This window comes from Hyaena hyaena, unplaced genomic scaffold (assembly GCF_003009895.1).
Source record: "Hyaena hyaena isolate Hyena2069 unplaced genomic scaffold, ASM300989v1 scaffold_329, whole genome shotgun sequence".
Lineage (NCBI taxonomy): Eukaryota > Metazoa > Chordata > Mammalia > Carnivora > Hyaenidae > Hyaena > Hyaena hyaena.
Window position 1 is genome coordinate 1,817,573 of NW_024080960.1, and position 27,342 is coordinate 1,844,914.

Below are 27,342 nucleotides of genomic sequence, written 5' to 3' on the forward strand. Positions count from 1 at the left end.
TGGAAGCAAGGATAGATGATCCTGCATTTAATAGAGCTAGACCAGGCCTTAAATCCCTGTCTTCAGACAATGCCAATCTTTTTTTTTCTTTTTAAAGGTTTTATTTACTTTTTAAATGTTTTTAAACTTTATTTTGAGTGAGAGTGAGAGAGTGCGTGTGTGAGTGGGGAGAGAGGGACAAAAGGAGAGGGAGGGAGAGAATCCCAATGATATGGGACTCCATCTCACAAACTGTGAGATCATGACCCAAGAGGAAATCCAGAGTTGGATGCTTAACAGACTAAGCCACACAGTCGCCCCTTTTAAGATTTTATTTTTAAGTAACCTCTACACCCAATGTGGGGCTCACGCTTAGAAACGTGAGATCAAGAGTAGCATGCTCTACTGACTGAGCCAGCCAGGAGTCCCATAGACAACACCTGTCTTGAGGCCAGTTATGTTTAAAGGCTACTGGTGCATCTAAACAGGGGGCAAAAGAGAGCCACAGAGAAGAAACTAGGGATGTCACATATATTGAACTTAAAAATATATCATTGTGGGCACCTGGGTGGCTCAGTCGGTTAAGCGTCCGATTCTTGATCTTGGCTCAGGTCATGATCTCACAGTTTGTGAATTCAAGCCCTAAATCTCCTGTGCTAACAGCTTGAGAATTCTGTCTCTTCCTCTCTCTGCCCCTCCCTGCTTGCATGCGTGCATCAGCGTGCGCTCTCCCAAAAATAAACTTCAAAAAAATTTTTAAATATATAATTGTACTAGGAAAAACTACACATGATTTGAAATTTCAAACAGAATAAAAAGTATCCTAGATTTCTAAGGTGCTGACAGTTTTAGACATCACTAGTCCAACATCTTCATTTTACAGGCAAAATTCAAAAGAAGTGGTTTCTCAAAGCAACAGAGAGAGGGAGAAACAGTTCTCTAGCCTACCTAGCCCGTGCTCGCTGTTCTTTCTCTCTCCCTCTCTTCCTCCCTCTCCCTGTCTCCCTCTCTCCTCCCACTCTCTTTTTTCCTCTCTCTTTCTTCTCCCCCTTTTTTCCTTCTTTCCTCCCTCCCTCTCTCTTTTTTTTCTTTGCAAACTTGCTGAAACAAGGATTCAAAAAATTGGCTTAAGATTCAAAGTTGTTCCTTTCCCCAAAAATGTTCAGTAAAAGGTAAAAGATTTATATGATTTGAAGAGAAACCAGAGTATCCAGTGCACTTTCCATCCCAACTTTTTTTTTTTACCCTCACTAAAAGTTTCAGAATAAGGTTAGAAAGCAAAGCACTCTCTTTTATGTTGTCTTTAGTTCACTGTGAACTAAATGGGGAATAGAAATTGTGCTTACTCACCAAGCACAAACTTCAGAACCAGAGTTCATTTCCCGGAAGGATCAGTTACATGGGGAGGAGATTCCTGGAGGGGTGAGTGGTGACAGGTACTACTAAAAATGCAGAGAGTGGCAGAAAGGCCTAAAACATTGGTCTTTGACACACCAATGTCTTCCCTTTGGCTGGTGACAGGAAGAGTGGAAGTGAAATTTTTTAACATTAGAATGGAGATGTTGTACCCCAACTTTTATTCACAAACCCTGAGTCATGTAATATGTAAAACAGGTACTTAAACTTCAGTGTAACATTAATGTGGGTTCAGTCAAACTAAACTCTTTTCTAGAAAAAAAATTAAACATGGTTAGGAATAAAAAGCACATGGAAGCACAAACATGTTTTACCAAACGTTTGAAATAAATCTCCAGAGGAAATATTATTAAAAACATATGATAATTAAAATAAAAAAATTGATGAATTAAATATGTAAGAAAGACTCCATATTCTCAAAATAAGAAAACCAGAACTCATTCATGTGTCTTTATCTTGCAGAAGATCTTAAATTTTGGATGCAGCAAAGTAAAATACAGTCTCTTGAGAAACAATTAAGAATTCAAGTTAGTAGCACCAGCTTTCCCAAAGGAAATTTTCTATTGATTTGTAACTTGGCCTTGAATTTGACCTGTGGCCTTCATGTCATGATAATTTGGGTCACTCTGAATATGCCATCTCTTGAACAAGGGCCTCTCCTAATTTTAAATGAATGCAGCTGCCAATTTGCCATTCTTTTTGCATCGCAATATGTGGGAATAAATTCCCAATTAATAAAACATTTCCAACAAGCAGTCATATTGAGGATATGAAGGACATTTATCGAGTAAATTTAAAAAGAGATGTCTCATTTTTGCTTTTTTGGACTTGAAAAAGGGGAAAAGAAAACTTTGAGGGCTTTGATAGAGGACAGAATTGTTCCCTGGGCTAAAAAAGCCATGCAACTCAAATTAAAAAGTTAAAATATTTTTAACTAAAAAAAATTAAGTGTAGATAATTTTGTAGCAGACCTAAAACTTCTTTCTTCTTTTCCTTTCCTTCCTTCCTTCTTCCCTCCCTCCTCTCCTCTCTCTGCTTTCTTTCTGCATTTCTTTCTCTCTTTGGTTCAATGAGAATGAATACTTCTCAAGTTTGATTCACGGGTAGTGCCTGCATTTGATATTAAGTAATCAAACCCTTAGTGGTTAAGCCCCTAGGGCCTTTATTCCATATTGCATCTAAAGCTGCATTAATTAATAAGGTACCGTCTTGGAGCGCCTGGCTGGCTCAGTCCTAGGAGCATGAGACTCCTGATCTCCGGGTTGTAAGTTCAAGCCCCAGGTTGAGTGTGGAGATTGCTTAAATAAACACAAAATTAAAACACACACACACACACACACACACACACACACACAAACTGTCCTAATATAGGGAGACAAGGGTCCTAATGAGGTATAGACCAGGAAAGTGAGAAGTGTGGAAGTTGTTGTGTTGTAAGAGGAGAAAGTGAAGAAACTTGAAAAAGAAGGGGAGCTGGAACATGAGTTAGGCAAGACTCAACTGATGGGTTTTGGGCTGGCTGTTTTCACTGTGTAGAATGTTCCTTCCCCTACTTTACACCTATTGAAATTCTCCCAATTCTGTAAGGACAGATTGGATCATCATCTACTGTGAGAAGTTTCTAGATCCTCTTTGCTAGGGGCCATCTCCCTACTCTGAACCCCCATAGCATTTACTGCTGCTTCTTTTTTAATAGCAGTGATGGTCCAACATGTCCAGATCAGGTTAGTCAAAGCCTTGAATGCTACACTGAGGGGTGTAAGGAAGCCATTACATTTCTGAGGACCGGCATGATCCAAGGTATCAAAGGCAGACTAAAAAGGCTTTTCTGGTGTAAACAGAAGGCAAGGGGTATATGAGACTACTTTCTCTTTTTAAACCATATTACTATGTTCCAGGTATGATGCATGCTTACCCCACTTTATAAACGTGGAAGCCAGGTTACTCTCTGACACGTGGTCACCAGACAGTCTCCTTGTCCTAAGAACCTACTTTACCCTCTGTAATCTGTATAATTGCTCCACTAAAGTCGTATTTTGAGGGCTCAGGAATGACCTGCTACGTGCCACGCCTATGGACTTGTCCCCTCAGTTCTGTTTTGAGTCCATGATCTTCCAGACATTTTTCTTTTTTCACAATTCACGAACTGCATTTTCCTGGCTTACAGTTTAAAATTTGAAATGCACTTTTACCGCGTGAGTATAACGAAGCTTAATTAGTTAAGGGTGGCTATGGGTGGAGATTTCAAGAGATTCTAAAGGGTATTTCTGAGCCCTTCAGACTTGAAAGGCGGGTGACAATAGTTCTAAAGAGAACGGTCAAAGCCTGCAGATTTTTTCTTTTAACAGCTCTATTCTCATCCATGCATGGCAGGGCTGGGGGGCAACTTTTCTGTTGTTTGTTTATGAAAGAAATCCAGAAAGGGAGCAGGGCTCGCCTCTTTTTTGACTTAAGGGGCCCGGGAGGATTAGGTGCGGCTCCCCGTAGGCGCGCCCACAGCCCAGCCGGGGCCCAGAGCAACCCCCTTCGCCAAGGGGCGGGGCGCGCCGGGCGGCCACGCGCTCGGGCGGCGGGGTGGGCGTGTCCCGCGGGCGCGCGCGGGCGGCGGAGGGGGCGTGTCCCGCGGGCGGCAGCGGCGGCGGCGGCGGCGGCGGCGGCGGCGGCGCGGGCTGGGTGCGCGGCGCAGCCTCCTGTGCTGGAATGTGCGGCTCCCGCGAGCTCGCGGCGCAGCAGAAGAGCAAGCGCCGCCGAGGCCCCGGGCCACAGACCCCGGCGGCGGCGGCGGCTGCGGCGCCTGAAACGGCTGAGGAGAGCCGGCGGCCTGAGCAGTCTCTGTAGTCCCACTCTTGGGCCTTTGCGGGCTTCGACGTCCCCTGCGCCCAACTTTTCCATCCTCCCACTCCCCTCCCCCCGAAACTCCAGCAACAAAGAAAAGTAGTCGGAGAAGGAGCGGCGACTCCGGGTCGCCCGCCCCTCCTCCCCTAGGAAGGCCGGTAAGCGCGGCGGAGGGCTGGGGGCTCGGTCGCAGTGGGGGAGGGCCGGCCGGGCGGCGGCGGCGGCGGCAGTGGCAGCGGCAGGGGGAGGGCGCGGAAGGACGCGGAGCGAGGCGCTGTCCAGGGCTGATTTGCAGATACTGTGGCTCCGGCGGCGGCCGCCGCGCCAGGCGGGGGCGGGCGGCCGAGCGGGATCGGGTTACACCGGCGCGGCCCCGGGGCTGGGCCGGGGGCGTCCATGGGGAGAGGCGCGGAGCCAGGACCCCCATCCCAGTCGAGGCCAGGCCGCTGCCTCCGCGCGGGCCCGGGCGCCCCTCGAGTCAAGTACTGAGGCCAAGGAGCGGAGCTTCTTGGGGCCCTGGTCCTGAAACTTCCTCCCCGTCCTCCTGCTCCCAGGTCCCGCCGCAGCCCCTCGTCGGCCCGCGGCCCTCCCGTCCCCCTCCCTCTCCGGCCTCTCCCTTTCGCCGGAAGGCGCCGTTGAGTGCAGTCGGGCGGGTTGAGTCAGCCCCGCGGCCCGGGCGGTTCCGCCTATTGGGGCTGGACAGCGATTTCTGCTCTCGGGCCGCCCCGCCGCCGCGGCCCTCCGTACCCGGCCGCCTAGGCGCGCGAGCTGGCGGGGCCGGGGTGCGCGTCCCGCGCGGCGCCGTGGGGGAGTGAGTTCTCAAACTTCCGGGGCGCGGGGGAGGTAGCCGGCGCGCGTGGGGGCCCCCTCCGGCGCTTGGGGCCCGACGCCTCCGGAGGGCGCCCGCGGAGCCTCCCGGGCCCTCTGTGGAGGGCGAGCCCAGGGCCCGTGAGAGGAGCCGGGACGCCGGCAACAAGGTAACTTTATTCCCTCTTCCCAAGATTCGGGGCCCGCAGGCCGGGGAGGGGACAACCCCGAATGAGGAAGATTTGGTCTGGCCCAACGGCGCCCCGAGTTTGACCACCTTGCCTTTCTTAATGTTGGGGAGCTCAGGAAAAGCTTCAGGACGAGTGTTGGGGCAACTCCCGCGAGTTGGTGTGTAAATGTGTGCAGTGAGCGGGCCCAGCGGAGAGGAAGCGAGAGCGCCCGAGTTTGCAAAGAGCTGCTTTGTGTTTGGTATTTTGAGAAAATGGCCGAATGCCTATTTCAGTCAGGAATGCCGCCGCCGAGGCAGGCGCTGGTGGCAGCCGCACATAGGAATTCGTGCAACACGTTGGGTTTTCGGGCTCTGCTTAGACGGTCTTCCTGACGAACGTTAAAATTCCTTTAGGGATGGTAGTTACGGTTGAGGAGGGTATTAGAAAAGGCGATTTTGGGTAAATTGCCAAGTAGCCTGGGCTGTTGAGCCCTGGGGCAGCTTTTGCCCTCAGTTTTGTTTTCTGTGATGGCATTTGATTCCAACTTTTGGTACGTTATAACTCAGTCGGTTTGTGTTTATGCACCTGGGTGAAACGGATTACTTTTTGTATTTTGGGTTTGGTTTTATTTTTTTTGAACGCTTGCCACTTATTTTGCTTTGTTTTTTAATTTGCAAGCCAGCACTCAATTTGAGAATAGCACGTTTTAGATTGGAAAGTAACGTGGTTAAGGCGATTTTAAAAGCCCAGCATGTTTTCAAGAAGGTGATCTTGTAATGGCTTCCACTAAGCAAGTAGGCCAAGTCAAGCACAATGCAAGATAGTTGCTGATTGTCCGGTTGAGTTGTACGATTATTAGCGGGGCCGAAAGTTTATTTTCATTTGTGAAGTTTTGAATACACGGAGCTTCCTTTTTTCACAAGAGAAAAGGTCCGCATTTTTTCCCCCCTTTTAAACAGGTCTGGTCGTTAAAAAAATAAGTGGTACTTTTTCACAGTAGTTTATCCTTCTGGAGTTGAGTTCATATGAAAGTCAATTCAGTTGACCAATTACTATAGGCTTCTACTTTCCAGACATGTTTGTCCTTAATAAATGCATAGTATGGTTTTTTTGATGTCTCCCTTTTTTGATTTTTGAGAAGTAAACTGTTGAAGGGGGAATTGGGAGGACAGCAATGAACTATTCGTTTAATGAATTTAAATATAATTTTAGTTAACATTAAAAATGAAGTTACTTATTTTTTTTCCACCAGAAAAACTAACAGTGCTTGAGGGAAGACATGCCTGTGGTAGGCCTAGTTGATGGATGAGTTATGTCAAACAATTGATAGAATTTTTTGTAGGGATAAAAGAAAATTTTTTGATGACTGTAGTAAAGAAAGTTTGGAATTACAAAAATATTTAAAGTTTTAATTTTAGCAATTAACAAAGCTCATTGAATTTAAAGATTATATTTGGAAATGTTTTTTTAAGATATGAAGAATTACAGTGATATTTTCGATGCTGTGTTTAAACTGGTACTTTTGTGTTTTTTGTTTTATTTTGAATTCAGAATACAGTTATGGCCACCCAGGTAATGGGGCAGTCTTCTGGAGGAGGAGGGCTGTTCACCGGCAGTGGCAACATTGGCATGGCTTTGCCTAACGACATGTATGACTTGCATGACCTCTCCAAAGCTGAACTGGCCGCGCCTCAGCTTATCATGTTGGCAAATGTGGCCTTAACTGGGGAAGTAAATGGCAGCTGCTGTGATTACCTGGTTGGTGAAGAAAGACAGATGGCAGAGTTGATGCCTGTTGGAGATAACAATTTTTCAGATAGTGATGGAGAAGGACTTGAGGAGTCTCCTGAAATAAAAGGTGAACCCAGTAGCCTGGAAAACATGGAACTGGAAAGTTTGGAACTCAGTGTTGTAGAACCACAGCCTGTGTTTGAGGTATCAGCTGCCCCAGAAATTTACAGCTCAAATAAAGATCTTCCTCCTGAAACACCTGGAGCAGAGGACAAATGCAAGAACTTGAAGAGCAAACCCTTTCGCTGTAAACCATGCCAGTATGAAGCAGAATCTGAAGAACAGTTTGTGCATCACATCAGAGTTCATAGTGCCAAGAAATTCTTTGTGGAAGAAAGTGCAGAGAAGCAAGCAAAAGCCAGAGAACCTGGGTCTTCTACTGCAGAAGAGGGAGATTTCTCCAAGGGCCCCATTCGCTGTGACCGCTGTGGCTACAATACCAATCGATATGATCACTATACTGCTCACCTGAAACACCACACCAGAGCAGGGGATAATGAGCGAGTTTACAAGTGCATCATTTGCACATACACCACAGTAAGCGAATATCACTGGAGGAAACACTTGAGAAACCATTTTCCAAGGAAAGTGTACACATGTGGAAAATGCAACTATTTTTCAGACAGAAAAAATAATTATGTTCAACATGTTCGAACTCATACAGGTAAGAGTACTTTTGTAGACCATAAGTTCAACTCATTTCTCATAATTCAGTAGGTGATTAAAGTAGTACTAAAGAAAGGGGATTCTGGATTTAAGTCCTGGTTCAGTTATTTGCTGTCTTTGTGACCTCACATAAGTCATTTAACCTCTTTGCTTCAGTTTTGCTCTCCATGGGGTAACTATATGGGATTGGAGGATAAGTGATAAAGAACTCTTATTTCAAAGAATGGCCAAGATAACTGTTATCAGTGTTATTGCCAAAATTTGTATTCTGACAACTTGGAATAGGTCATTTAGCTAAATTAGACTGTTTTTTTAAGGAGATGTATTTAGTTGATCTAAGAGGCAGTAGAGTTTCCCGAAGGAATTGAGGACTTAGACAAGGAAAACTCAACGATTAACCCTTGCATAGATCCATTTAACAGAAACCTTAAACTTTATTTTTTTAATGTTTATTTTTGAGAGAGGGAGAATGATTGGGAAGGGGCAGAGTGAGAGGAAGATACAGAATCCAAAACTCTAGGCTCTGAGCTGTCAACATAAAGCCCAACATGGGGCTTGAACCCACAAACCACAAGATCATGGTCTAAGTTGAAGACGGATGCTTAACCGACTGAGCCACCCAGGAGCCCCAGCCTTAAACTTTTTAAAAAAACTTGTTTTGTGGTGTTGAGTTCCTACATAGAACAACCTGTCTCCAAGACATAGGAATGTAAGAAGTTAGGTTTTAAAAGATTGGTGGGATTACCACATTTGAAAACATTATAAGAAAGCAAACACACGTGTGGAAAATGCAGCTGTTTTTCAGGCAAAAAACAGTACTGTTCAGCATGTTTCAACTCACACGTGTAAGAGGACCTTTGTACTCTGTCAAAAAAGAACAATCTTAAACACATAAAAAATTTCAAATATCTCAAATAAAAAAGAATATGAACATATACCCATTATTATCTCTATTCAACGGTTACCAATATTCTATCACATTTGGCAATTTTTTTTTTTAATATTAGCTTTATTGAGATACAGTTCACCACAATGGAATTCATCCGTTTAAAATTACAATTCATTGGTTTTAGTATATTCACAAAAGTTGTATAACTATCACCATGATTAGGCCATCTTCACCCTAAAAAGAAATCTTGTCTTAGTGGTTGCTTCCCATTTCTCAACACCCTCTAATTATTCACTTTTGAATTGATTTATAAATCTGTGTAAAGGGCCTCAATTTTTTTTTTTTTTTTTTTTTTTTAAGTAAGTTGTAGGCCCAGTGTGGATCTTGAACTCATGACCCTGAAATCAAGAATTGCATGCCCCATCAAGTGAGCCAGCTAGGTACCCCAAGGGATCTCATTTTTTTTTTTTCTTTTAAATGTATTTTAGAGAGAGAGTATGTGTGAGTGGGGAGTAGGGGCAGAAGGAGAGAGAAGAATCTTAAGCAGATTCCATGCTGAGCCCAATGTAAGCTCTGTCCCATGACCTGGGATCATAACCTAAGCCAAAGTCAAGAGTTGGTTGCTCAACCGACTGAGCCACCCAGAAGCCCTAGAAGTCTCATTTTTTAAGGAAATGTTTGTAAATTATTGGTAGTTAATTTTCTTATGTTACATTTTTTGCTAAGAATTGGTACCTTTGAGAACCGATTGGTGGTCTGAACAAAATGGGTGGGATAATCTAGCATGGTACTCTGGATCACAAATGGTGTTTGCGTCTCTGCAGGACTGAATCCCACAGGTAGAGTAGAGCACAGTAGGGAGAAAGAATTGATAGTGCTTTACTGAGGCGGTAGACTAAATCAAACTTGCAGGTGAAATTCTATTACAAGAAAGATGTCTGTAGCAAGATTTCTAAGCCCCAGGAGATAGCTCCTGTATTTAAAGCTTTAAAATCTAGTCAGATAAGAGAATTTGTAGATTTTTTGGAATTTGTTGTAAACTGTGACTGTCTCCATGCTTTGAAACCATTTCAATTTCAGAATTCAAGAAGTTCATACATTACAAAATTATATGGCATAGGATAAATGAAAGTTACTTGGAAATCCTACCCCGTTAATTACTTAATAGTTTGAATTAAACAGACTAACCTCACCTACAATATCTTAAAATAAATTCCAGCTCCCATACATATTTCAGCCATACATACTTTATATTCATTTAACAATTTTTAAAGAACCTTGGGGCTTAATTTAGATTGGCTGGGATCTGTAGAGCTTTCAGGTTGTAACCATGGCATGACTTTAATCTATACATTTTGATGAACTGTTAAAGAGGTATATCTAATGATGAACTTTTACATATATATGTACTTCTAATCGCCCTGCAAGTCAACATAGATAATATTATCAGCACCCCAGTGCTTTTGTCTTAATACATTTGGATTTTTTTTTTGTCAGCTGTATTTTGATAATTCATATATTTCCGAAAAAGCTAAAAATGTTTCCAACAATAAATTTAAATTTGTCAATTAAGAATATTTTTAGAACCAAAAAGAAGGAGAGAACTGGAAAAGTGTTTCAGTATTCAGTATTTTGTGTGTATTTCCAGTTTTTTATGTAAAGCCTTTTTTTAAAACAAGAACTCTTTGCCATTTCTTAATTTTTTTTGTATAGTGTTTTCTTTTAATCTAGTTGTGGTCTAGGTGACTCATTTTTTTAATGTTTGTTTATTTTGAGAGAGAGCGTGTGCATGCATGCATGTGAGGGGCAGAAAGGGGGGCGGGGAGACAGAGAGAGAGAGAGGGAGACAGAGAGACAGAGAGAGAATCCAAGCAGGCTCTGCATTGGCAGAGGTCATGACCTGAGCGGAAATCAAGAGTCGGATGTTTAACCAGCCAAGCTGCCCAGGTGCTCTCCTAGGTGACTAATTTTTAAGACTATCTTTTGTATACTTAACTGTACCTACCATAATTTTTTCTCCACATTAATTTAAGGTTGATTATTTCCACAGTAAACTAACATTGGTTGTATATATCTCATTTCACATTAGTGTTACACTTGTGTGGTCATAATGCTTTTTGAAAAGATTCTTTTCTCCCTAATGTCACCTTATTTGTGATTTTTTTTTCCCCCTTTTAAAAGCATTTTAAAACAATTTGGTAGTGCATACATTGGAGGCTAATATTTTGATTATGTAAATTCTGGGTATCTGGTGTTAAATGCATGGTTCTGAAAATTGTATTTATGGAAAAATCAGTTCATTTAGTGCTGAAGAGTAGAGATAAATGATAGAATCACTTTTCACTTAACTACCCGAGTTTTCCAATTCACTTAATAGGTTTCTTCTGTTCTTTAGTGAGTGCCCAGTATTAGGTACTTATGCTAATTAATCTTCAGAACAATCTATTGAGGAATACAAGTTATAATGGCCCATGTTAGTGAGAGGTAGCCATGAAGTAATGTGCCTGAGGTTATATACAACTAGGAATCAAAGTTTGATTCTATTTTTATGTTAATTATCCTGGTGGTAGGCTGAGGATTCTTTTTTTTTTTTTAATTTTTTTAAATGTTTTATTTATTTCTAGGGGAGAGAGAGAGAGAGAGAGAGCGACAGCGTGAGCAGGGGAGGGTCAGAGAGAGAGGGAGTCACAGACTGAAACAGGCTCTAGTCTCTGAGCTGGCAGTCAGCACAGAGCCCGACGCGGGGCTTGAACCCACGAACCACGAGATCATGACCTAAGCAAAAGTCGGACGCTTAACCGACTAAGCCACCCAGGTGCCCCAGCTGAGGATTATTTTCATTTGAGTCTTCAATCAGAAGATATTTAATTTTGTGGGTTTGATATTTAACTGGTTCACAAATTTTACTTTAAGGATGACATTTTTACCTCTGTGTGACTGGAAAATCACTAAGGTATGTGTATTTTGTAGAATTGCACAGATAGGAATTTAAAATAAATTATTCTTAATTAGTCCTTTATGTTAATCTATAATGGTCTTTAATTTTTCTTCCATGCTTAATGGAGTTACATTTTACAGACCATACAGCTGACTATGGATTGACCCATTCTGGATGGTTCACATAAATAGAATCGTACAGTAGTACATGGTCCTTTGTGACTATCTTCTTTGACTTAGCATAATGTTTTCAAGGTTCGTCCATGTCCTATACACAGTACTTGTTTTCCTTTTATTGCCACATAATCTCTAGAAGGGATATACAACATTTTGTTTATCCATTCGTCAGTTAGAATATTTGGATTGTTTCCATTTTTTGGCTTTTGTCAATCTGTGAACATTCATGTACAAGTTTTTGTGCACATATGTTTTTATTTCTCTTGGGTATATACAGTTGACCCTTGAACAATGCAGGGATTAGGGGCACCAACCCTGATCTGCATAGACCTTAATGACTTCCCCAAAACTTAACCACTAGTAGCCTATTGTTGACCAGAAGTCTTACCAATAACATAAATGGTTGGTTAATACATATTTTGTATATGTATTATATACTGTGTTATAATAAAGTAAGCTTGAGAAAACATGTTAAGAAAATCTGTGAGGAAGAGAAAATAAATTTATACTATTGTACTTATTAGGGGAAAAAAGCACATATAAGTGGACCTACAGAGTTTAAGCCCATGTTGTTCAAGGGTCATCTGTGTATACCTGGTAGTAGAATTGCTAGGCCATATGGTAATTGTGTTTAGTCATTTGAGGAACTGCCAAACTGTTTTTTAAAGTGGTTATACTATTTTACAATCTCACCAGCAGTGTATGAGTATTCCATTTTTTTTTCTATCCTAACCAATACTTGATAACATCTGTCATTTTGATTATAGCCATCCTTGTGGGTGTGAAATTTTCCCTCACTGTGGTTTTGATTTGCATTTCTGTCATTGGTAAAGATATTGTGCACCTTTTCATATGCTTATTTGTCATTTACGTATCTTTACAGGAATACATTCAACATTTTTTTTAAGTCTTTTTTAAGTTTATTTTGAGAGAGTGTGAGCAGGGGAGGGGCAGAGAAGGTGGGGGGGGGGCAGGTCACAAAGGATCTGAAGTGGGCTCTGTGCTGACAGCAGAGAGACTGATATGGGACTCAAACTCCGGAACTGTGAGATCATGACTGAAGTCAGATGCTTAACTGACTGAGCCACCCAGGCTCCTTTCAGTTTCTTAATGTGTGGAATGGGGAGTACCTCCATCATAAGGTTGTTGCAGAGATAAAAAGTGTTTAGAATATTCCTGGCACATAGTAAATGCTCAATAAAGGTTATTTTTGTTATCTTTTTCAAGAAGCTGGTTCAAGTAAGAAAATAAAGAGACCTAGAAGAAATACAAGGTATTAAGTGTCATGATCAAAGCATGAATTGGGGTTATGGAAGCCCAGTGCAGAGCCTGCTTAGGATTCATTTTCTCTCTCTCTCTCTCAATAAATAAGCTTTTTTAAAAAAAAAAAACAAAACCTCAGTACTGAATATTGTCTTTATTGTTAGTGAGAATTGTATTTGCCTTATTTACCATATTTAACACCAATTACTGTATTCTTGCAGGAGAACGCCCATATAAATGTGAACTTTGTCCTTACTCAAGTTCTCAGAAGACTCATCTAACTAGACATATGCGTACTCATTCAGGTTGGTGAGAAATGGGAACTCTTCTATGATTTTTAGTAAACAATATATCATTATAAGGAAGTTCTAGACCTGGAACGGGGCCATTATTTATGACTTCTTTTTAATAATTAGAAATTAGAGTGAAAAATCAGTTTTGTATACATGTGAAGCTGTATTTAAATGTAAGTTCTTAACAAGAAATCCATAGGTGGGACTCTTGAAACTGAATGTAAATGCATGCATACACTTTTTCTGGGCAGAGTGTAGTTGATATTCCCCAGATCTTCAAGTTACATGACTAATAAAACTTGAACTGCTGTCATAGACTAAGGCTATGATACAGCCCCTACCTTCTCACCCTCTCCCCCACCCCCAACACAGTATAACACCAAATTTCATAGTGTGTGTTTTTCAGGGTACAAGGATTCCTTCATAACTTTCCTGAAGTGTGGGTTTGTTCTTTTTTGAGAGTTGATAGGGCTTCTATGTACTGATTTACAAAAGCCAAACTTTAAAGAATAATGGATAATCTAGGATCTCAGTTTATTAATTTATAATAGATAAAATGCAGGACCCAAATAGATCATCCAGGATCCGGTAACTGAAGTAATCGTGATTCCAAACAGAATTGGCCCCCATTATCAAGGTGGGTAGATGGCAAAATTAAAAAGTAAATATTAGCTTAGGTGGTCTTGAATGGGTAATTCATTTGGCTACAGTTGACCTCTGGTGAACTACGACATCTAATTAGAATACCCTACTTCCAAATTTAGAATATATACCCCTGTATGGAAACAGTGCTAAAAATCTTGCTGTTAACAAAAGTTTACATAGACCCATCTCTCTTAAGTTATTAATTAATTGCCTTAAATTTGTGCTATCTGGGTAGCCACTAGCCTTATGTGGTTATTGAGCTTGTGAAATGTAGCTAGTTTCAACTGAAATGTATAAAATACACAAACTGAATAAAAGTATGTAAAATATCTGTTTTGGGTGCATGGCTGGCTCAGTCAGAAGAGCACATGACTCTTGATCTTGGAGCCTTGAGTTTGAACTCCATGTTGGCTAAAGAGGTTTCTTAAATAAATAAAACCTTAAAAAATTTAAAATAATCATTAAATGTTGACATGACATTGGTTATGTTGGGTTAATTTTACCTGTTTTTTGCCTTTGTAATGCGACCACTAGAAAATTTAAAATAACATATATTGCTTGCATTTCATTTCTGTTGGATATTGCTATTTTAAGTCAGTGAGTAACATTTGATTATAGTGCAGTTTCTGACGTGAGCAGCTATGAAGAAGTCACATAATACGCTTGCTAGCTTTCCTTTAACCCTACAGGCTTGTCATGTTAATATACTTTAAATGTTTATTCCAAATTACCTAAGCTATTGAGTTGAGTCACTTAACCAGAAACCTGATTTTATTGCTTTGGGATACGTCTTGGTTTCGTTTTCTAAGGGTATTTTGGATGCTCTCTCAGGCTTTGTTGAGGGTAGGCATCATATTCTATTGATAATTGTGCTCTAGCTCTTAAATAAAAATTTAAGAATTTTATATGAGTTAACTCATTTTAGTCTTTTTTAAACAAATGTTTATTTATTTAGAGAGAGAGACAGAGAGCAAGTAGGAGTGAAGCAGAGAGAGGGGGAATCCCAAGATTGATACAAGGCTCGATCTCATGAACTGTGAGAAATCGAGTTAGACAATTAAGCAACTGAGTCACCCAGCACCCCTCGTTTTAGTCTTTATAACTGTCCTATAATGTATAAGTTTTATTACTGTCCCTGCTTTACCAATGGGGAAACTAAACTAAAGCATTGAGGAAATAAGTCCATTTTTCCTGTAGAATGTCCTTTCTGGATTTGTCTTACTTGCTTTCTCATGGGGTCATTTAGTTTTTCCTTTGACCCTGTGGCTTGTATTACTTTATACACTGGAAATGAAATCTGAATGCTTGAATTCTACTTAATGTGTCTCATTTGGAGTCCTATCTGGTTGACCCATTATTAGTGTTGCTGGGTCACTGGATTAGAATGATGACAAATTTATATCTTTTTCATTGAATCGATAACACTGTCTCAGTGTCTGTAGTGTTTTACACCAGTCAGTAACTTTGCCTGAATAATTTTTGGGTTTGCTAACTGTTGTCTTTTGAATCTCTTCACTATGTTAAAAAAGATGATATTCCTTAGTCGCTGTTACAGTACAGCAAGTATTTTAATAGTCTTTTAATAAGTAGTAGCTACTAGTTTTTTTTTAATGTTTAAGAGATAGAGGGAGAGAGAATGCCATGCTGTCAGCACAGGGCCCCATGAGGGCTGGATCCCATGAACTTGCGAGATCATGAACCGAGCTGAAATTAGAGTTGGGCGCTTAACTGACCCAGCCACCCAGGTCAGATTTTTTTTAAGATTTTATTTTTCTTTTACATTTCTTTTTAACGTTTATTTATTTTTTGAGATACAGAGAGACAAAGTGTGAGCAGGGGAGGGGCAGAGAGAGAGGGAGACACAGAATCCAGGCTCTGAGCTGTCAGCACAGAGCCTGGCTGATGCAGGGCTTGAACTCACAAACTACGAGATCATGACCTGAGCCAAAGTCGGCTACCTAACCAACTGAGTCACCCAGGCACCCCAAGATTTTATTTTTCTAAGTAATCTCTATATCCAGTATGGGGCTTGAACTCCCAACCTTGAGATTGAGAGTTGCATGCTCTACTGGCTGAGCTAGCCAGGCACCCCAGTAGTAGCTTATTTATTGTATGCATGCCAGGTACTGAAAAGATATCTCTAATCTTAGTACTCATGAAATACTTAATCCCAGTTTATGGATTAGGATGCAGGTTTAAGATAAATGCTTATCTAAAGTTAATTGTCATTCCTTTAGATCAGAAGAGCTAAGATTTGGCCTTAAATTCTCTACCCCCCCCCCATTTTTATTTATTAGCAGTGTTAAAAGAACATTATGGCTCAGAAAATGGCTCAAGGAGCTATAGCATAATGAAACTGAAACCAGTGTATGGAGAGAGCAGATACTGTCTTTTACTGGATGCCAATAGTTTGAGACACAAATAAGAAACAAACATGGTTAGTTTATTTTGTGTAGGAGTATGCAATTATTTCCAGCAGATCCTATATTTTAAAGCTTTTAATAGAAGTTGCCAATAGCACTTGTAAGTAAAGTGAGGCTATGTTAGATCAAATTGGGTAGGTAGGTTTTATCTAATGGGTTGCCTGGAGTGAATATCTTGGGTCCCTTCTCTGTGGCCCGGAGTCTGATCTTTTTTTTTTTTTTTTTTTTTTTTGAGTTAAATGAGCATACATTTATTATTTTCCAATGGAGTCTGATCTTTAAGGTCCTCATGGACATGTTTGTTTCTTGTTCATGTGAGTGTATTTTAGGGAAGAAAACTGTGTGCTCAGTCTCTTGTTTTTGGAAGAGATTAGGCTCTGTGGAGTTGGTACATTTTAGCTTAACTGACAGATTGGTTTATAAAGCAAAACCACACTGATTATTTATTTGGAGCACATTCATCCATAGGGTCCGTTCATCCATAGGGTCGATCTGTTTAGGCCAAAGTAGGAAAGGATCAAGATGTTGATTAGGTGAAAAATTGGTACACTAAGTTAATCTAACCTTATCTGGTGATATTCTCCATTTTATTGGTGTTTCTCCCTAATGGTATTAAAGTATCTTTCACCTGGCTAGTCTTAATTACACTGACATTATACACTCTCCCTTTCTTATTTTCAGAAATGGTACCATTTCATCCTGGATGAGATACTTCATTCTGGATGAAATTCGTCTAATTTGTATACTCTGTTAGGATATTTTGGTATATGTCACACTGGCTAATTCCCCATCTTGCTAGCATAGGAGTTCATTTTGAATATTTTTCCATAGTAAGCGTAATGGATGTTTGTTAAAGGAGATTAACAACTTACCAAGTTCCCCTTCTGTTTATTACTCTTTTTAAGATGGAAAACTATTTTATTCAGCGATAAATTTATTTTCCTTTAACCAAGCATTTGATAATTATTATAGAGGCACTATATTCATAGCTGGGCTTATTTGAACGATGTTATGTTGTGAGAGTCTTCATGAATTCTAGAATAAGCTTTTTCCCCTGTATATTTGCTATTTCATTTTTTCCTTCATTAAAAAAAATATTAAATTCAAGTGTAGTATTGGTTTCAGGAGTAGAACTCAGTGATTCATCACTTACATACAACACCTAATGCTCATCCCAACAAGTGCATCCCCCAACCACCATCCTGCCAGTCATCCTCAGTTTGTTCTCCTTATTTAAGAGGCTCTTCAGGGGGCGCCTGGGAGGCTCAGTCGGTTAAGCATCCGACTTTGGTTCAGGTCAACATCTCACGGTTTGTGGGTTCGAGCCCCACATCGGACTCTGTTCCGACAGCCAGCTCAGAGCCTGGAGCCTGTTTCAGATTCTGTATCTCCCTCTCCCTCCCCTGTTCATTCTGTCTCTCTCTCAGAAATAAATAAAACATTAAAAAAAAATTTTTTTTAATGTCTCTTAGGGTTTGCCTCCCTCTCTGTTTTTTATCGTATTTTTCCTTCCCTTCCCCCGTGTCCATCTGTTGTATTTCTTAAATTCCACATATGAGTGAAATCATAATGATATCTGTCTTTTTTCTCATTTTAATATGTCATGTCAAATTCAGCTTACTATGCAGTTTGGGGTTTTGTGGTCAATAAACATTTTTTATTGAAGTATAGTTGGTACATAATGTTATATTAATTTCAGGTATATAGAATAAATTTTTAAACAATATTGAGGTTCAGTTTACACATATGAAAATGCATACATATATCTGAAGTGTACAAGTCAGTGACTTCACATGTTTCTCCTATTTGCCACCTGGAGGAGGACCTGAAACATTTCTACATCCTCAGAAAAATTTACCCCTTACCCTTTCCAGTCAGGACTCTCTCTCCCATAGTCTATCTACCCCTAACTGATACTCTTCTATCAAAAAATATTATTGTAACATTCTTCTATATTTTTTCGACATTCATGCCATGCTGCTTTATCAGAACTTTGTTTTTATTGCTGAGTAGTAATCAATTGTACACTTCATTACTCTTTAATTTACCAAGGTCCTTTGTGGGGCACCTGGGTGGCTCAGTTGGTTAAGCATCCAATTTCAGCTCAAGTCATGAACTCATGGTTCATGGATTCAGGCCCTGCATCCCTGCATCGGGCTCTCTGCTGACAGCCCAGAGCCTGGAGCCTGCTTTGGATTCTGTGTCTCCCTCTCTCTCTCTCTGTTCCTTCCCCGCTTCTACTCTGTCTCTCTCTCTCTCAAAAATAAATAAAGATTAAAAAGGTCCCTTGGTATTTTTTCTGGATTCTTCTTGGTAAGAACACGTAAAGCATATAAAAAGCTTTCCCCTTTTGAATTTGTCTTTAAGTTAATTTGGGAAGAATAAAATAGGCATCTGATAGGTTTATTAACATGAAAAACCAGTAAATATTAGAATTGGAAAAGAACTAAGTTAAAATCATTGATATGAGACAAACAAATTATATTTAGCTAGGTACAATAAAGTATAAAGTTTTGATGACTGGATCTTCTAATACAAGCAAGATTTAATGTCAAGAAAATAAAATTGAGGGGGGAAAGAAATTGGAGCAAGTAAATTTTGCTGTTAAAATTTAAAGAGATTTTTATGAACTCCCTTTCTCTGACCATTTCATAGGTAGAGGCTTGTGCTTTTGATGCTTGCTATGTAAATACCCTCATTAGTAGTTATACAATGGTGATATATCCATTATAATTATTTTATTAGCACAGATATTTTCATAGATATACTTCATTCATCAGCTGTTTACTCAGAGGTAGGGTTTAAATGGAAAGGAGGATGGGGTGCCTGGGGGGCTTAGTTAAGCGTCAGACTCTTGATTTTGGCTCATGTCATGATCTTGAGCCCCGAGTGAGGCTCAGCACTGATAGCACAGAATCTGCTTGGGATTCTCTCTTTCTCTCAAAATAAATAAACTTAAGAAAAATGGAAAGGCAGGGTAAACACATGAATTTTGCCTTTTGTTTACCCATACTAAATTACCAGTTCTGAAAGTGATGATTTATAATAAGGTATATGGACAGCTTGGCTCTTTGCTCCAGACTAAATGCTTTATATGGATTAAATTATTTATAGCTTACAACCCTTATTTTACAGATGAGGACATTGGTTAGTATCTCTTAGTGAGTTGGAAAAGAGCCTATATAGTCTCATTCTAGGAAAAGTTTTTTTAAATAGTTTATTTTGAGAGAGTGAGTGGGGGAGGGGCAGAGAGAAGGAGAGAGAGAATCCCAAGCAGGCTCCATGCTGTCAGCGAAGTGCCCAGTGTGGGGCATGATCCCATGAGCTGTGAGATCATGATCTGAGCCAAAGTCAAAAGTGGACACTTAACCAACGGCTACCCAGGTACCCCTCTAAAAAAAGTTCTTAACCATTATGCCACCTATCTTTCCCCATTCTGTGTCTATATATGTTAAACAAATGTTTGTCTCCACTGAGGTCATTCATTAGGACAAGAAAGAGCCAATTATAGAGTAATGCAGCATGTTGTAGAAACCTCTATTTATGAATCTATTAGTGGACTGATGTGGAAAATGAGTTGTCCAATCAGCTATATAACCAGTTGGATATACCTGGATAAGTTTTTGTTTCTGTGATTATTTTTATCATCAGACATTTTTTAATCATGTAAAGCTTACCATGGTTTTACTTAATGTCTGAGAATTTGCTTTATGAAAAAATTAGATTTGCTATGAATTTGAAAATGTTTGAGAGATTAATTTTCATAAATGTCAATTTCCATTTTTCTACTATGCATTCCTTTGGACCAGTGGGGTATGGATACCATTTGATAATATTTACTAGAGTGTGATCTAGATGGGTATGTATTCAGGTAGAATGTGTTAATCTTACACCTTTAATTTGGGGGTGGGGTTGGTTTTGGCTTTGTATGTACCTGTGGTCTGTGATCATGGCTTTTTCAATTATTTTATATTACCATATCTATTTGTATGCCCTTTCTCATTTATGTAGGTTCTTTGCCCATTTGTTAGAAGAAGGTAGGGAAGAATCAAGAAAAGTTTTATGGCTTGGCTATATTTTTGCTTTAAAATCACACTTCTGGCTAGAAGAATTTGCTGGGTGAAACTACTCTTGCAGAGGTGGACAGGAGTTAAATTTAAAGAAAAGGCCTTTTGCTCCCTGAGGCCAAAACTTTTGTTTTACAACTTCTACATAGACGATCTGGGAATGTAGACTGGAGTGTAAAATATTTCTTTTGAAGTCTTAAGATTTAGCTTCAAAATGGATGGGAATTCTGTATTTTGCTCCATTATACATTTGGTTTAATTGAACATAAAATATTTAAAATTATTTTTTTCTCTTTGAGTCTCCTTGTCCCAAAATTCACATCTGGAGCCCAACTAACTTTCCCAGTAATTGTTGTGTACTTCTTGATGAACTACTGTTCTCTTACAGTGTTTGTGAGCTTTAGCTTGATGAACTTTTTAGAAGATGATGGTTAAATGAGAGAATTTTTCCTGTATTTAGTGTGAGAATCAATGTCAAGGGGTAGAGAAAAGATCTACAAATAAATATGGTTAATGTAAAGTGCATGATACAGTCTTTTCAATGAATAGTTTTTGTGTGTGTTTTTTAAACATAATCCAGTTCCTTACATTTTAATAAAAACTTGAACTCATTTCTTAATCTGCATCTTCTCTAACATCTCTTGTTTACCTTCAGGTGAGAAGCCATTTAAATGTGATCAGTGCAGTTATGTGGCCTCTAATCAACATGAAGTAACCCGCCATGCAAGACAGGTTCATAATGGGCCTAAACCTCTTAACTGTCCACATTGTGACTACAAAACAGCAGATAGAAGTAACTTCAAAAAACATGTAGAGCTACATGTGAATCCACGACAGTTCAATTGCCCTGTATGCGACTATGCAGCTTCTAAGAAGTGTAATCTGCAGTATCATTTCAAATCTAAGCATCCTACTTGTCCTAATAAAACAATGGATGTCTCAAAAGTGAAGCTAAAGAAAACCAAAAAGCGAGAGGCTGACTTGCCCGATAACAATATTACCAATGAGAAAACAGAAACAGAACAGACAAAAATAAAGGTGGATGTGACTGGAAAGAAGAATGAGAGGTCTGTAAAAGTGGAGAAAAAAGATAATGTTTCAAAAGAGAAAAAGTCCTGTAATAATGCTTCAATCCAGGTGACCACCAGAACTCGCAAATCAGCAGTGGAAACTAAAGAAATGGATGTGCATACAGGAAATAATTCAGAAGCAACCAGTAAAACCAAGAAAGGCAAAAGGAAGATGGAAGCTGAAGCCTATCCCTTACAAGATCCTGTTAATGAGGAGGAACCTGTGACAAAAAAGAAAAAGAAGGCAGAAAGCAAATCCAAAAATAATCAGGAAGTGCCAAAAGGTGACAGCAAAGTAGAGGAGAATAGAAAGCAAAATACTTGCATGAAGAAAAGTACAAAGAAGAAAACTCAGAAAAATAAGTCAAGTAAAAAAAGCAGCAAGCCTGCTCAGAAGGAGGCTGCTCAGAAAGGGCCTCCTCAGATAGAAGCTTCTCCCAGGGGGCTTTCTCCCAGGGAGCCTTCTCCCAAGGCGCTTTCTCCCAGGGGGCGTTCTCCCAGGGGTCCTGCTCAGAAGGAGCCCCCTGCTCAGACGGAATCTTCTCCTAAGGAGTCTTCTGCTAGGGAGCCTTCTCCCAGGGAGCCTTCTCCCAGGGAGCCTTCTCCCAGGAGGCCTTCTCCCAGGAGGCCTGCTCAGACAGAGCCTTCTCCCAGGGGGCCTGCTCAGACAGAGCTGCCTCGTGCCCCTGAGTCTGCTCAGACTGATGTGGGTCAGAGGGAGCCACCTTCTGCCACTGAGCCTGCTCAGACTGAGCCACCTCCTGCTGTGGGGCCTGCTCAGATGGAAGTTGTTCAGATGGAGCCTCCTCCTTCCACAGAGCCTCCTCTTCACATGGAACCAGTTCCCAAAAAGTCTCCTCGAAAAGATAATAAAAAGGAAAAGTCCAATACCCAGAGTGAAATGGCACAGAAGGAGCAAGTCCTTATTGAAGTTGGCTTAGTGCCTGTTAAAGATAGCCAGCTTCTAAAGGAAAGTGTGGGTGTGCAGGATCTGTTACCACCATCAACACCACCGCCAAAGGAAAACTTAACAGAAGAGGAGTCAAAAGACCAAAAATTATTCACCGAAGACAAAGGAAATAAAGATGCCCCTCTTCAAAAAGAAGAAGAAGAGGCAGATAAGAGTCTAGCTGATGTTGCTGCTATTATCAGTGAACCTGCCAATATTTCATCCTCTGAACAAAACTTGGACATGCCAGAGGGTGAAACTTTAGATGGTAAGTGTCAGGCTGGCGTGATGCTTTGTGAAATGGAAATGGACACAGATGAAAACAAAACAGAGAATCCCCCTGGCAAAGACTCAGCAGTTGAAGAACCAATTTCACCACTGCTGCTTCCCCTAGCAATAGAAAACCATGAAGCAGCGTCCAAAATTGCTGCAACATCACCTCCTGTCACCACGGCAGTCAATGAGTCTCAGGAAATGGATGAAGATGAAGGCATCCACAGTCATGATGGAAGTGATCTAAGTGACAACATGTCAGAGGGTAGTGATGACTCTGGATTGAATGGGGCCCGGCCAGTTCCACAAGAAACCAGCAGGAAAAATGCTAAGGAGGCCTTGGCAGGCAAAGTGGCTGAAGGAGATTTTGTTTGTATCTTCTGTGATCGTTCTTTTAGAAAGGAAAAAGATTATAGCAAGCACCTCAATCGCCATTTGGTTAACGTATACTTTCTTGAAAAAGCAGCTAAAGGGCAGGAGTAATTAAACGTAGTATAAGGCTTCAGTTTGTAGTTTATAATATCTATACATTTAATATTCATTTATAGTTATAGACAACCTTTTATTTTTTAAATTGCTTTAATTAGTGTCCATTGCCGATTTTTAAGTGACACTCTTTACCTTAGGACTCTGTATACCTGTTGATGGATAAATTTTAGCATATCCAAGGAAGTTAGTGTACTAAACCAACAGACTCCTAAATCTGTTAGTTTATACATTTAATTGAAATGAGAAGGCCAAGGTGGTATTGTAGCATTCCGTTGCTTTGTCTGGCTGTAACTTGTCACTTTTCTCGCCATGTCTGTCTTCTTGTTTCGCTTTAGTGTTTTCTTAGTTCCTGGTTTAGCTCTATAAAAATTGGCATACGTAAATAGCAAATTACTTGAAGAATTTGCCTGCTTTATATAAAGTTAGCACTTTAAAATTTTTTTAGAGATGAGAAGAGACATTTAAATTGAAGAAAAATTCTCCCAACAGTGGACATTGTATCAGTCCAGGTATTGACTTCCTGAGTTTTGATCAATATTTCTTATTTGTGTGTGTTGATCAATATTTCTTATTTGTGTTTGTTAATCGTCATAAAAACAATGATTTTGGTGTGTGTGGTTTCTTGGGGTTTTTTTTTTTTGGTGCTTTAATGGCTTAAGATGTTGCACATTGTTGTTTTTTTTAACCTATGCAGTTCAATTTTTTTCTAGAAATAGCATTTGTGTTGAACAGTAACACTTTATACATATATATGCATGTTTATTTTGTCCTCTTTGGAGGGATGCTTTTAGTCTTGTTTGCAAAAGGGCAGTTTTCCTTTTCCTTTGCTGCAATTGTCTTTTTTGCAGAATATGTGTGCAAATTTGTGAGCAAATGAACCATGCAGGTTCAGTCCATTGATTTTTGAATTTCATATCTTATATCTATGCCAGAATCTGTATTTCACATAAGTTATTTATTTTAAATGGATGTAGTGAATTCACAGCCCTCATTCTGACCTGTATAAGAAACAAACCACTAGGCTCTATATTGAACGGATTTTTATCTCCGATACCAACAATAAGTAAAAATTTTTGGCTTGTTTTAGTGTAGCTACTTCCTAAATGTTCAGTGTTAAGTCATATCGTTGAGGAAAACCTTTTTTACATAGATGGTTGGTGTCCATATGGCTACTCAGCTGAATAAAGAATTGTAAGTGATATTTGGAAACTGCAAACCTGGAATTAGACATAATTACTCTTTCAAGTTATACAGAATATCAGTTCTGAGATTCCAAAGCCATAGCAATTACACAGAAAACCTAGGTGGAGAGAGAGGTAGTATGAATGCTGGGAGACCAGCTGCTACTTACTTCCTATGAATACAGTGAAAAAGGCAGGTGAAACTTATGTACAGTCCAGATTTAAAAAATCACACTTTCTCAGGGATCTCCACAAACTAGTGGGTGTCCTGGCTGTCTCTGTGACAGCCTCTTTCTACAGGTGAGGCCTCATGAATTGCAGCTATCCTGGTGTTCCCATGGGGACACCTTGTATGAAGAGTGTACTCCCAAACTTTTTTGGTAGGTTCTTTGGCCAGTTGCCAAAGAATATGAAAGAATCCAACATTGGATTTTTCTTGCTGATAGCAATTATTCATTGCAGTAAAAGTGTGATCCCAATAGGGAATCTTGAACAATGCTGATCCTCCCATGTTCTGTCCTGAAATAACCACTTTATATGTCATTTTCTTTTTTGTCTGGTGATGTCTTTGAGGCAGGTTTCAGAGTTTGGCAATGCAACATGAAAGATTAGGAAAAGCATTGATGAAGTGTGGGTGAAAAACTTGTAAAAAATCTGAGAGTGAAGTTTGAGTTAAAAGACATTTGAACTCGGAATTGACTGGGAGGCCAAAGATTTAAAGAAGAGAAGATTCTCTCAAGACATGAGGAGTAAGTTGTGTGTTAATGGTGTGTGTTTTGTGTGCATGAATGGGAATTTGTAAATGATGTTGAATTCTAGGTGAATTCATGGCTCCGACAATCATTGTCAACAGAAGATCAAGCTGCAAATATTTATGTTTTAAAACTTAAATTATAAAGCTAGTTAAATCTTTCTAACAACTAGTTTTAATGTTCATGGGTACATTTTATGTAAGTTACCTTTTACATTATATATGAAAAGACTCATGTTAAGTACAGATTGGAGATTGGGAATCAGTTTGGGAAAGGTTTTGTGGATTCTTTCATGCTACAAAAGAAAACAATTAGACTTCTAGGGAATTGGACTAATTTTCTTACCTAGTTTTTAAGACTAGAATGCTAAAAACAAAAATATGAAGGAAATTAAAACCCCTTATTAAATTGATCTGTGAAAACATTGTTACTGGAAATTAAGTGGGACTTGAGGCCTTTCTTCCAGAAAACAAGGACTTGATTGTCAGGCCTATATTAGGTTCTGAACTTTAATGCCATGTATTTGTACTTGTTAAAAATTGTTTCAATGAAAAATATATTAGTAATATGAACTTCTGGTCTAGTTGGGAGTTCTTCCATTTGAAAAATGTGATATTTGCATGGAACTGTTTGAATCTTTGTTTTCTTGGTTTCCCCTCCACTGGATAGAATTGAAACTAGAATTTTCCCTTTTGTTAAAGGAATAAAAAGTGAACATGTTATTTGTAAATTGATATTTAGTAACTAGAGATAAACTTGAAATGCTAGAATACATTATAAGCCTAATCCTAAGTAGTCTTATGAAAATGTATCTCTTTTATCTATCTTTTGAACCTATATTCACATTGGTCTTCAAGATATCTTAAGTTATATTTTTTCCTCTTTTCACAGCTGCTTTTTTGGGGCTACTTTTAAAAATTGATGGGGCTACATTTCTGATAAGGCTTCTTATAACTATGGCTGGATGTTTTGCTCTAGTCTTCCAAGAAGGGCCATTTTATTTTTTAGAGTCACTTCTAAAGTCATGTGGTCTTTAACTTGGGGGACTATTTTGCATATAAGTGCTAATGCAAGTAAATTTAAACCCAAGTAGACCTCATCACATGTCACCCCGTGAATGTTGACAATGGAAGGACTACCTTGCCTGTAGTATAATATCAGTTCTGGACTGAAAAGCTGGGGAAGAAACTTAAGTTTTCTTTTTTGCATAAATCAGAAAAACAGCCAGTATGTAGTTTCCTTGTTGACCTCAGCAGATGAACTGAGCTGATAGTGTTAATGCAGATTCAAGAAATTATCTGAATCTTGGTTTGTGTAGACTTACAATCTACATGCAATATTAACTAAATCGGATAGCTTTTACATTTTCACATGTGTACATAGGCTCTCCCCACCCTTTTCAACATCCATTAGTTAATTGATCATTTTAAACTGGCATTGAAACATTACAACAATGTTTTGTTGCACCAATTTTATAAACTTTTACAGTGCAATACGTGTTATTTTTCCGAGACAAACCAAAGGTTAATTTCTCAAGGTTCTTGCTGCCTGCTTTAGCAGCATTTGATGGGAGGATCTTTTATATACATTTGTAATAGATGAAAAATAAACCAGATTGCAAATCTTTTTTTTTTTTTTACGCTTAAACCATGTACCAAGTTTTTGGTCCAAATTGTGTAGGATAAGTTAAACTTAAATTGCATTCTATTAACCAATATGAGTGTATTTCTGTAAGCATAGTTATGTTGAAATAAAGTTTTAAAAAGCATATTATGCCTTTGTTTATTATTGGTACATCAAGTATTGAAGAACTAAATTTATTTTGCTGTAATTGCAAGTATATTAATTCTAAAACTATTACCTCTGATAACCCGTGGTAGGCAGAGAGATCGTGGCAGTCTCTTTGGGGTGACAATCCAGTGGGTAATAGTCCCAAGCATATCTTTCTTATACAGTGCTTTCTCGGAGATGAACGTCAGGGAGAAACAACTTGAAGACAATTCATAGTAGGTTTTACATAGTAATTACTTCCTAACCACAGGTTTCCTTAACAGTTTTACCATAAATATCCTTTCTCAGTAGTAGCAGGCCTGGTGTTACTAATAATTTGACTCCTAATTGGAAAAAGATGCATTGAAGAGAAAATAAGTTGAATTACACTGAGTGTTGACAGCCATGGTACCATGGATTTTACTGTATTTAGTGGAACTCTGAGAAGAAAATGAAACTCAAGGGAAAGTGATAAGTCATCTTCTTAGTAAGAGTCTGGC

The 27,342-nt window shown here is 39.4% G+C and overlaps 1 protein-coding gene and 1 non-coding gene across 4 annotated transcripts; one reads left to right on the top strand and one right to left on the bottom strand.

The window, feature by feature from the left end:
- Window positions 1–1,073: 1,073 nt before the first annotated feature.
- LOC120243055 lies at window positions 1,074–1,189 on the bottom strand. Its single transcript, XR_005531209.1, has one exon. It is a non-coding gene; the product is annotated as a U5 spliceosomal RNA (small nuclear RNA).
- A 2,862-nt stretch (window positions 1,190–4,051) lies between these two features.
- On the top strand, window positions 4,052–26,840 carry REST (RE1 silencing transcription factor). 3 transcript variants are annotated; one of them, XR_005531206.1, is made up of 5 exons: window positions 4,206–4,388; window positions 6,759–7,662; window positions 13,152–13,235; window positions 21,014–23,648; window positions 24,898–26,840. XR_005531206.1 is itself a non-coding variant. In XM_039249040.1 (4 exons), the coding sequence occupies exons 2-4, from the start codon at window positions 6,768–6,770 to the stop codon at window positions 23,131–23,133; spliced, it is 3,099 nt and encodes a 1,032-aa protein (XP_039104971.1). In that variant the 5' UTR covers window positions 4,052–4,388; window positions 6,759–6,767; the 3' UTR covers window positions 23,134–26,840. The 3 variants fall into 3 exon arrangements, 2 of the variants coding, with proteins under 2 accessions (XP_039104971.1, XP_039104972.1); XM_039249040.1 differs by having other exon boundaries at window positions 4,052–4,388; window positions 21,014–26,840; XM_039249041.1 differs by lacking the exon at window positions 4,206–4,388 and adding an exon at window positions 5,054–5,207 and having other exon boundaries at window positions 21,014–26,840.
- The last annotated feature ends 502 nt before the right edge of the window (window positions 26,841–27,342 follow it).

Excerpts from the sequence above, each read along its gene's own strand:
- REST (XM_039249040.1), top strand. The coding sequence starts at position 6,768 with ATGGCCACCCAGGTAATGGGGCAGTCTTCTGGAGGAGGAGGGCTGTTC. Across the intron at positions 7,663-13,151 it reads ACATGTTCGAACTCATACAG|GAGAACGCCCATATAAATGT; the intron begins GTAAGAGTACTT and ends GTATTCTTGCAG. Across the intron at positions 13,236-21,013 it reads ACATATGCGTACTCATTCAG|GTGAGAAGCCATTTAAATGT; the intron begins GTTGGTGAGAAA and ends GTTTACCTTCAG.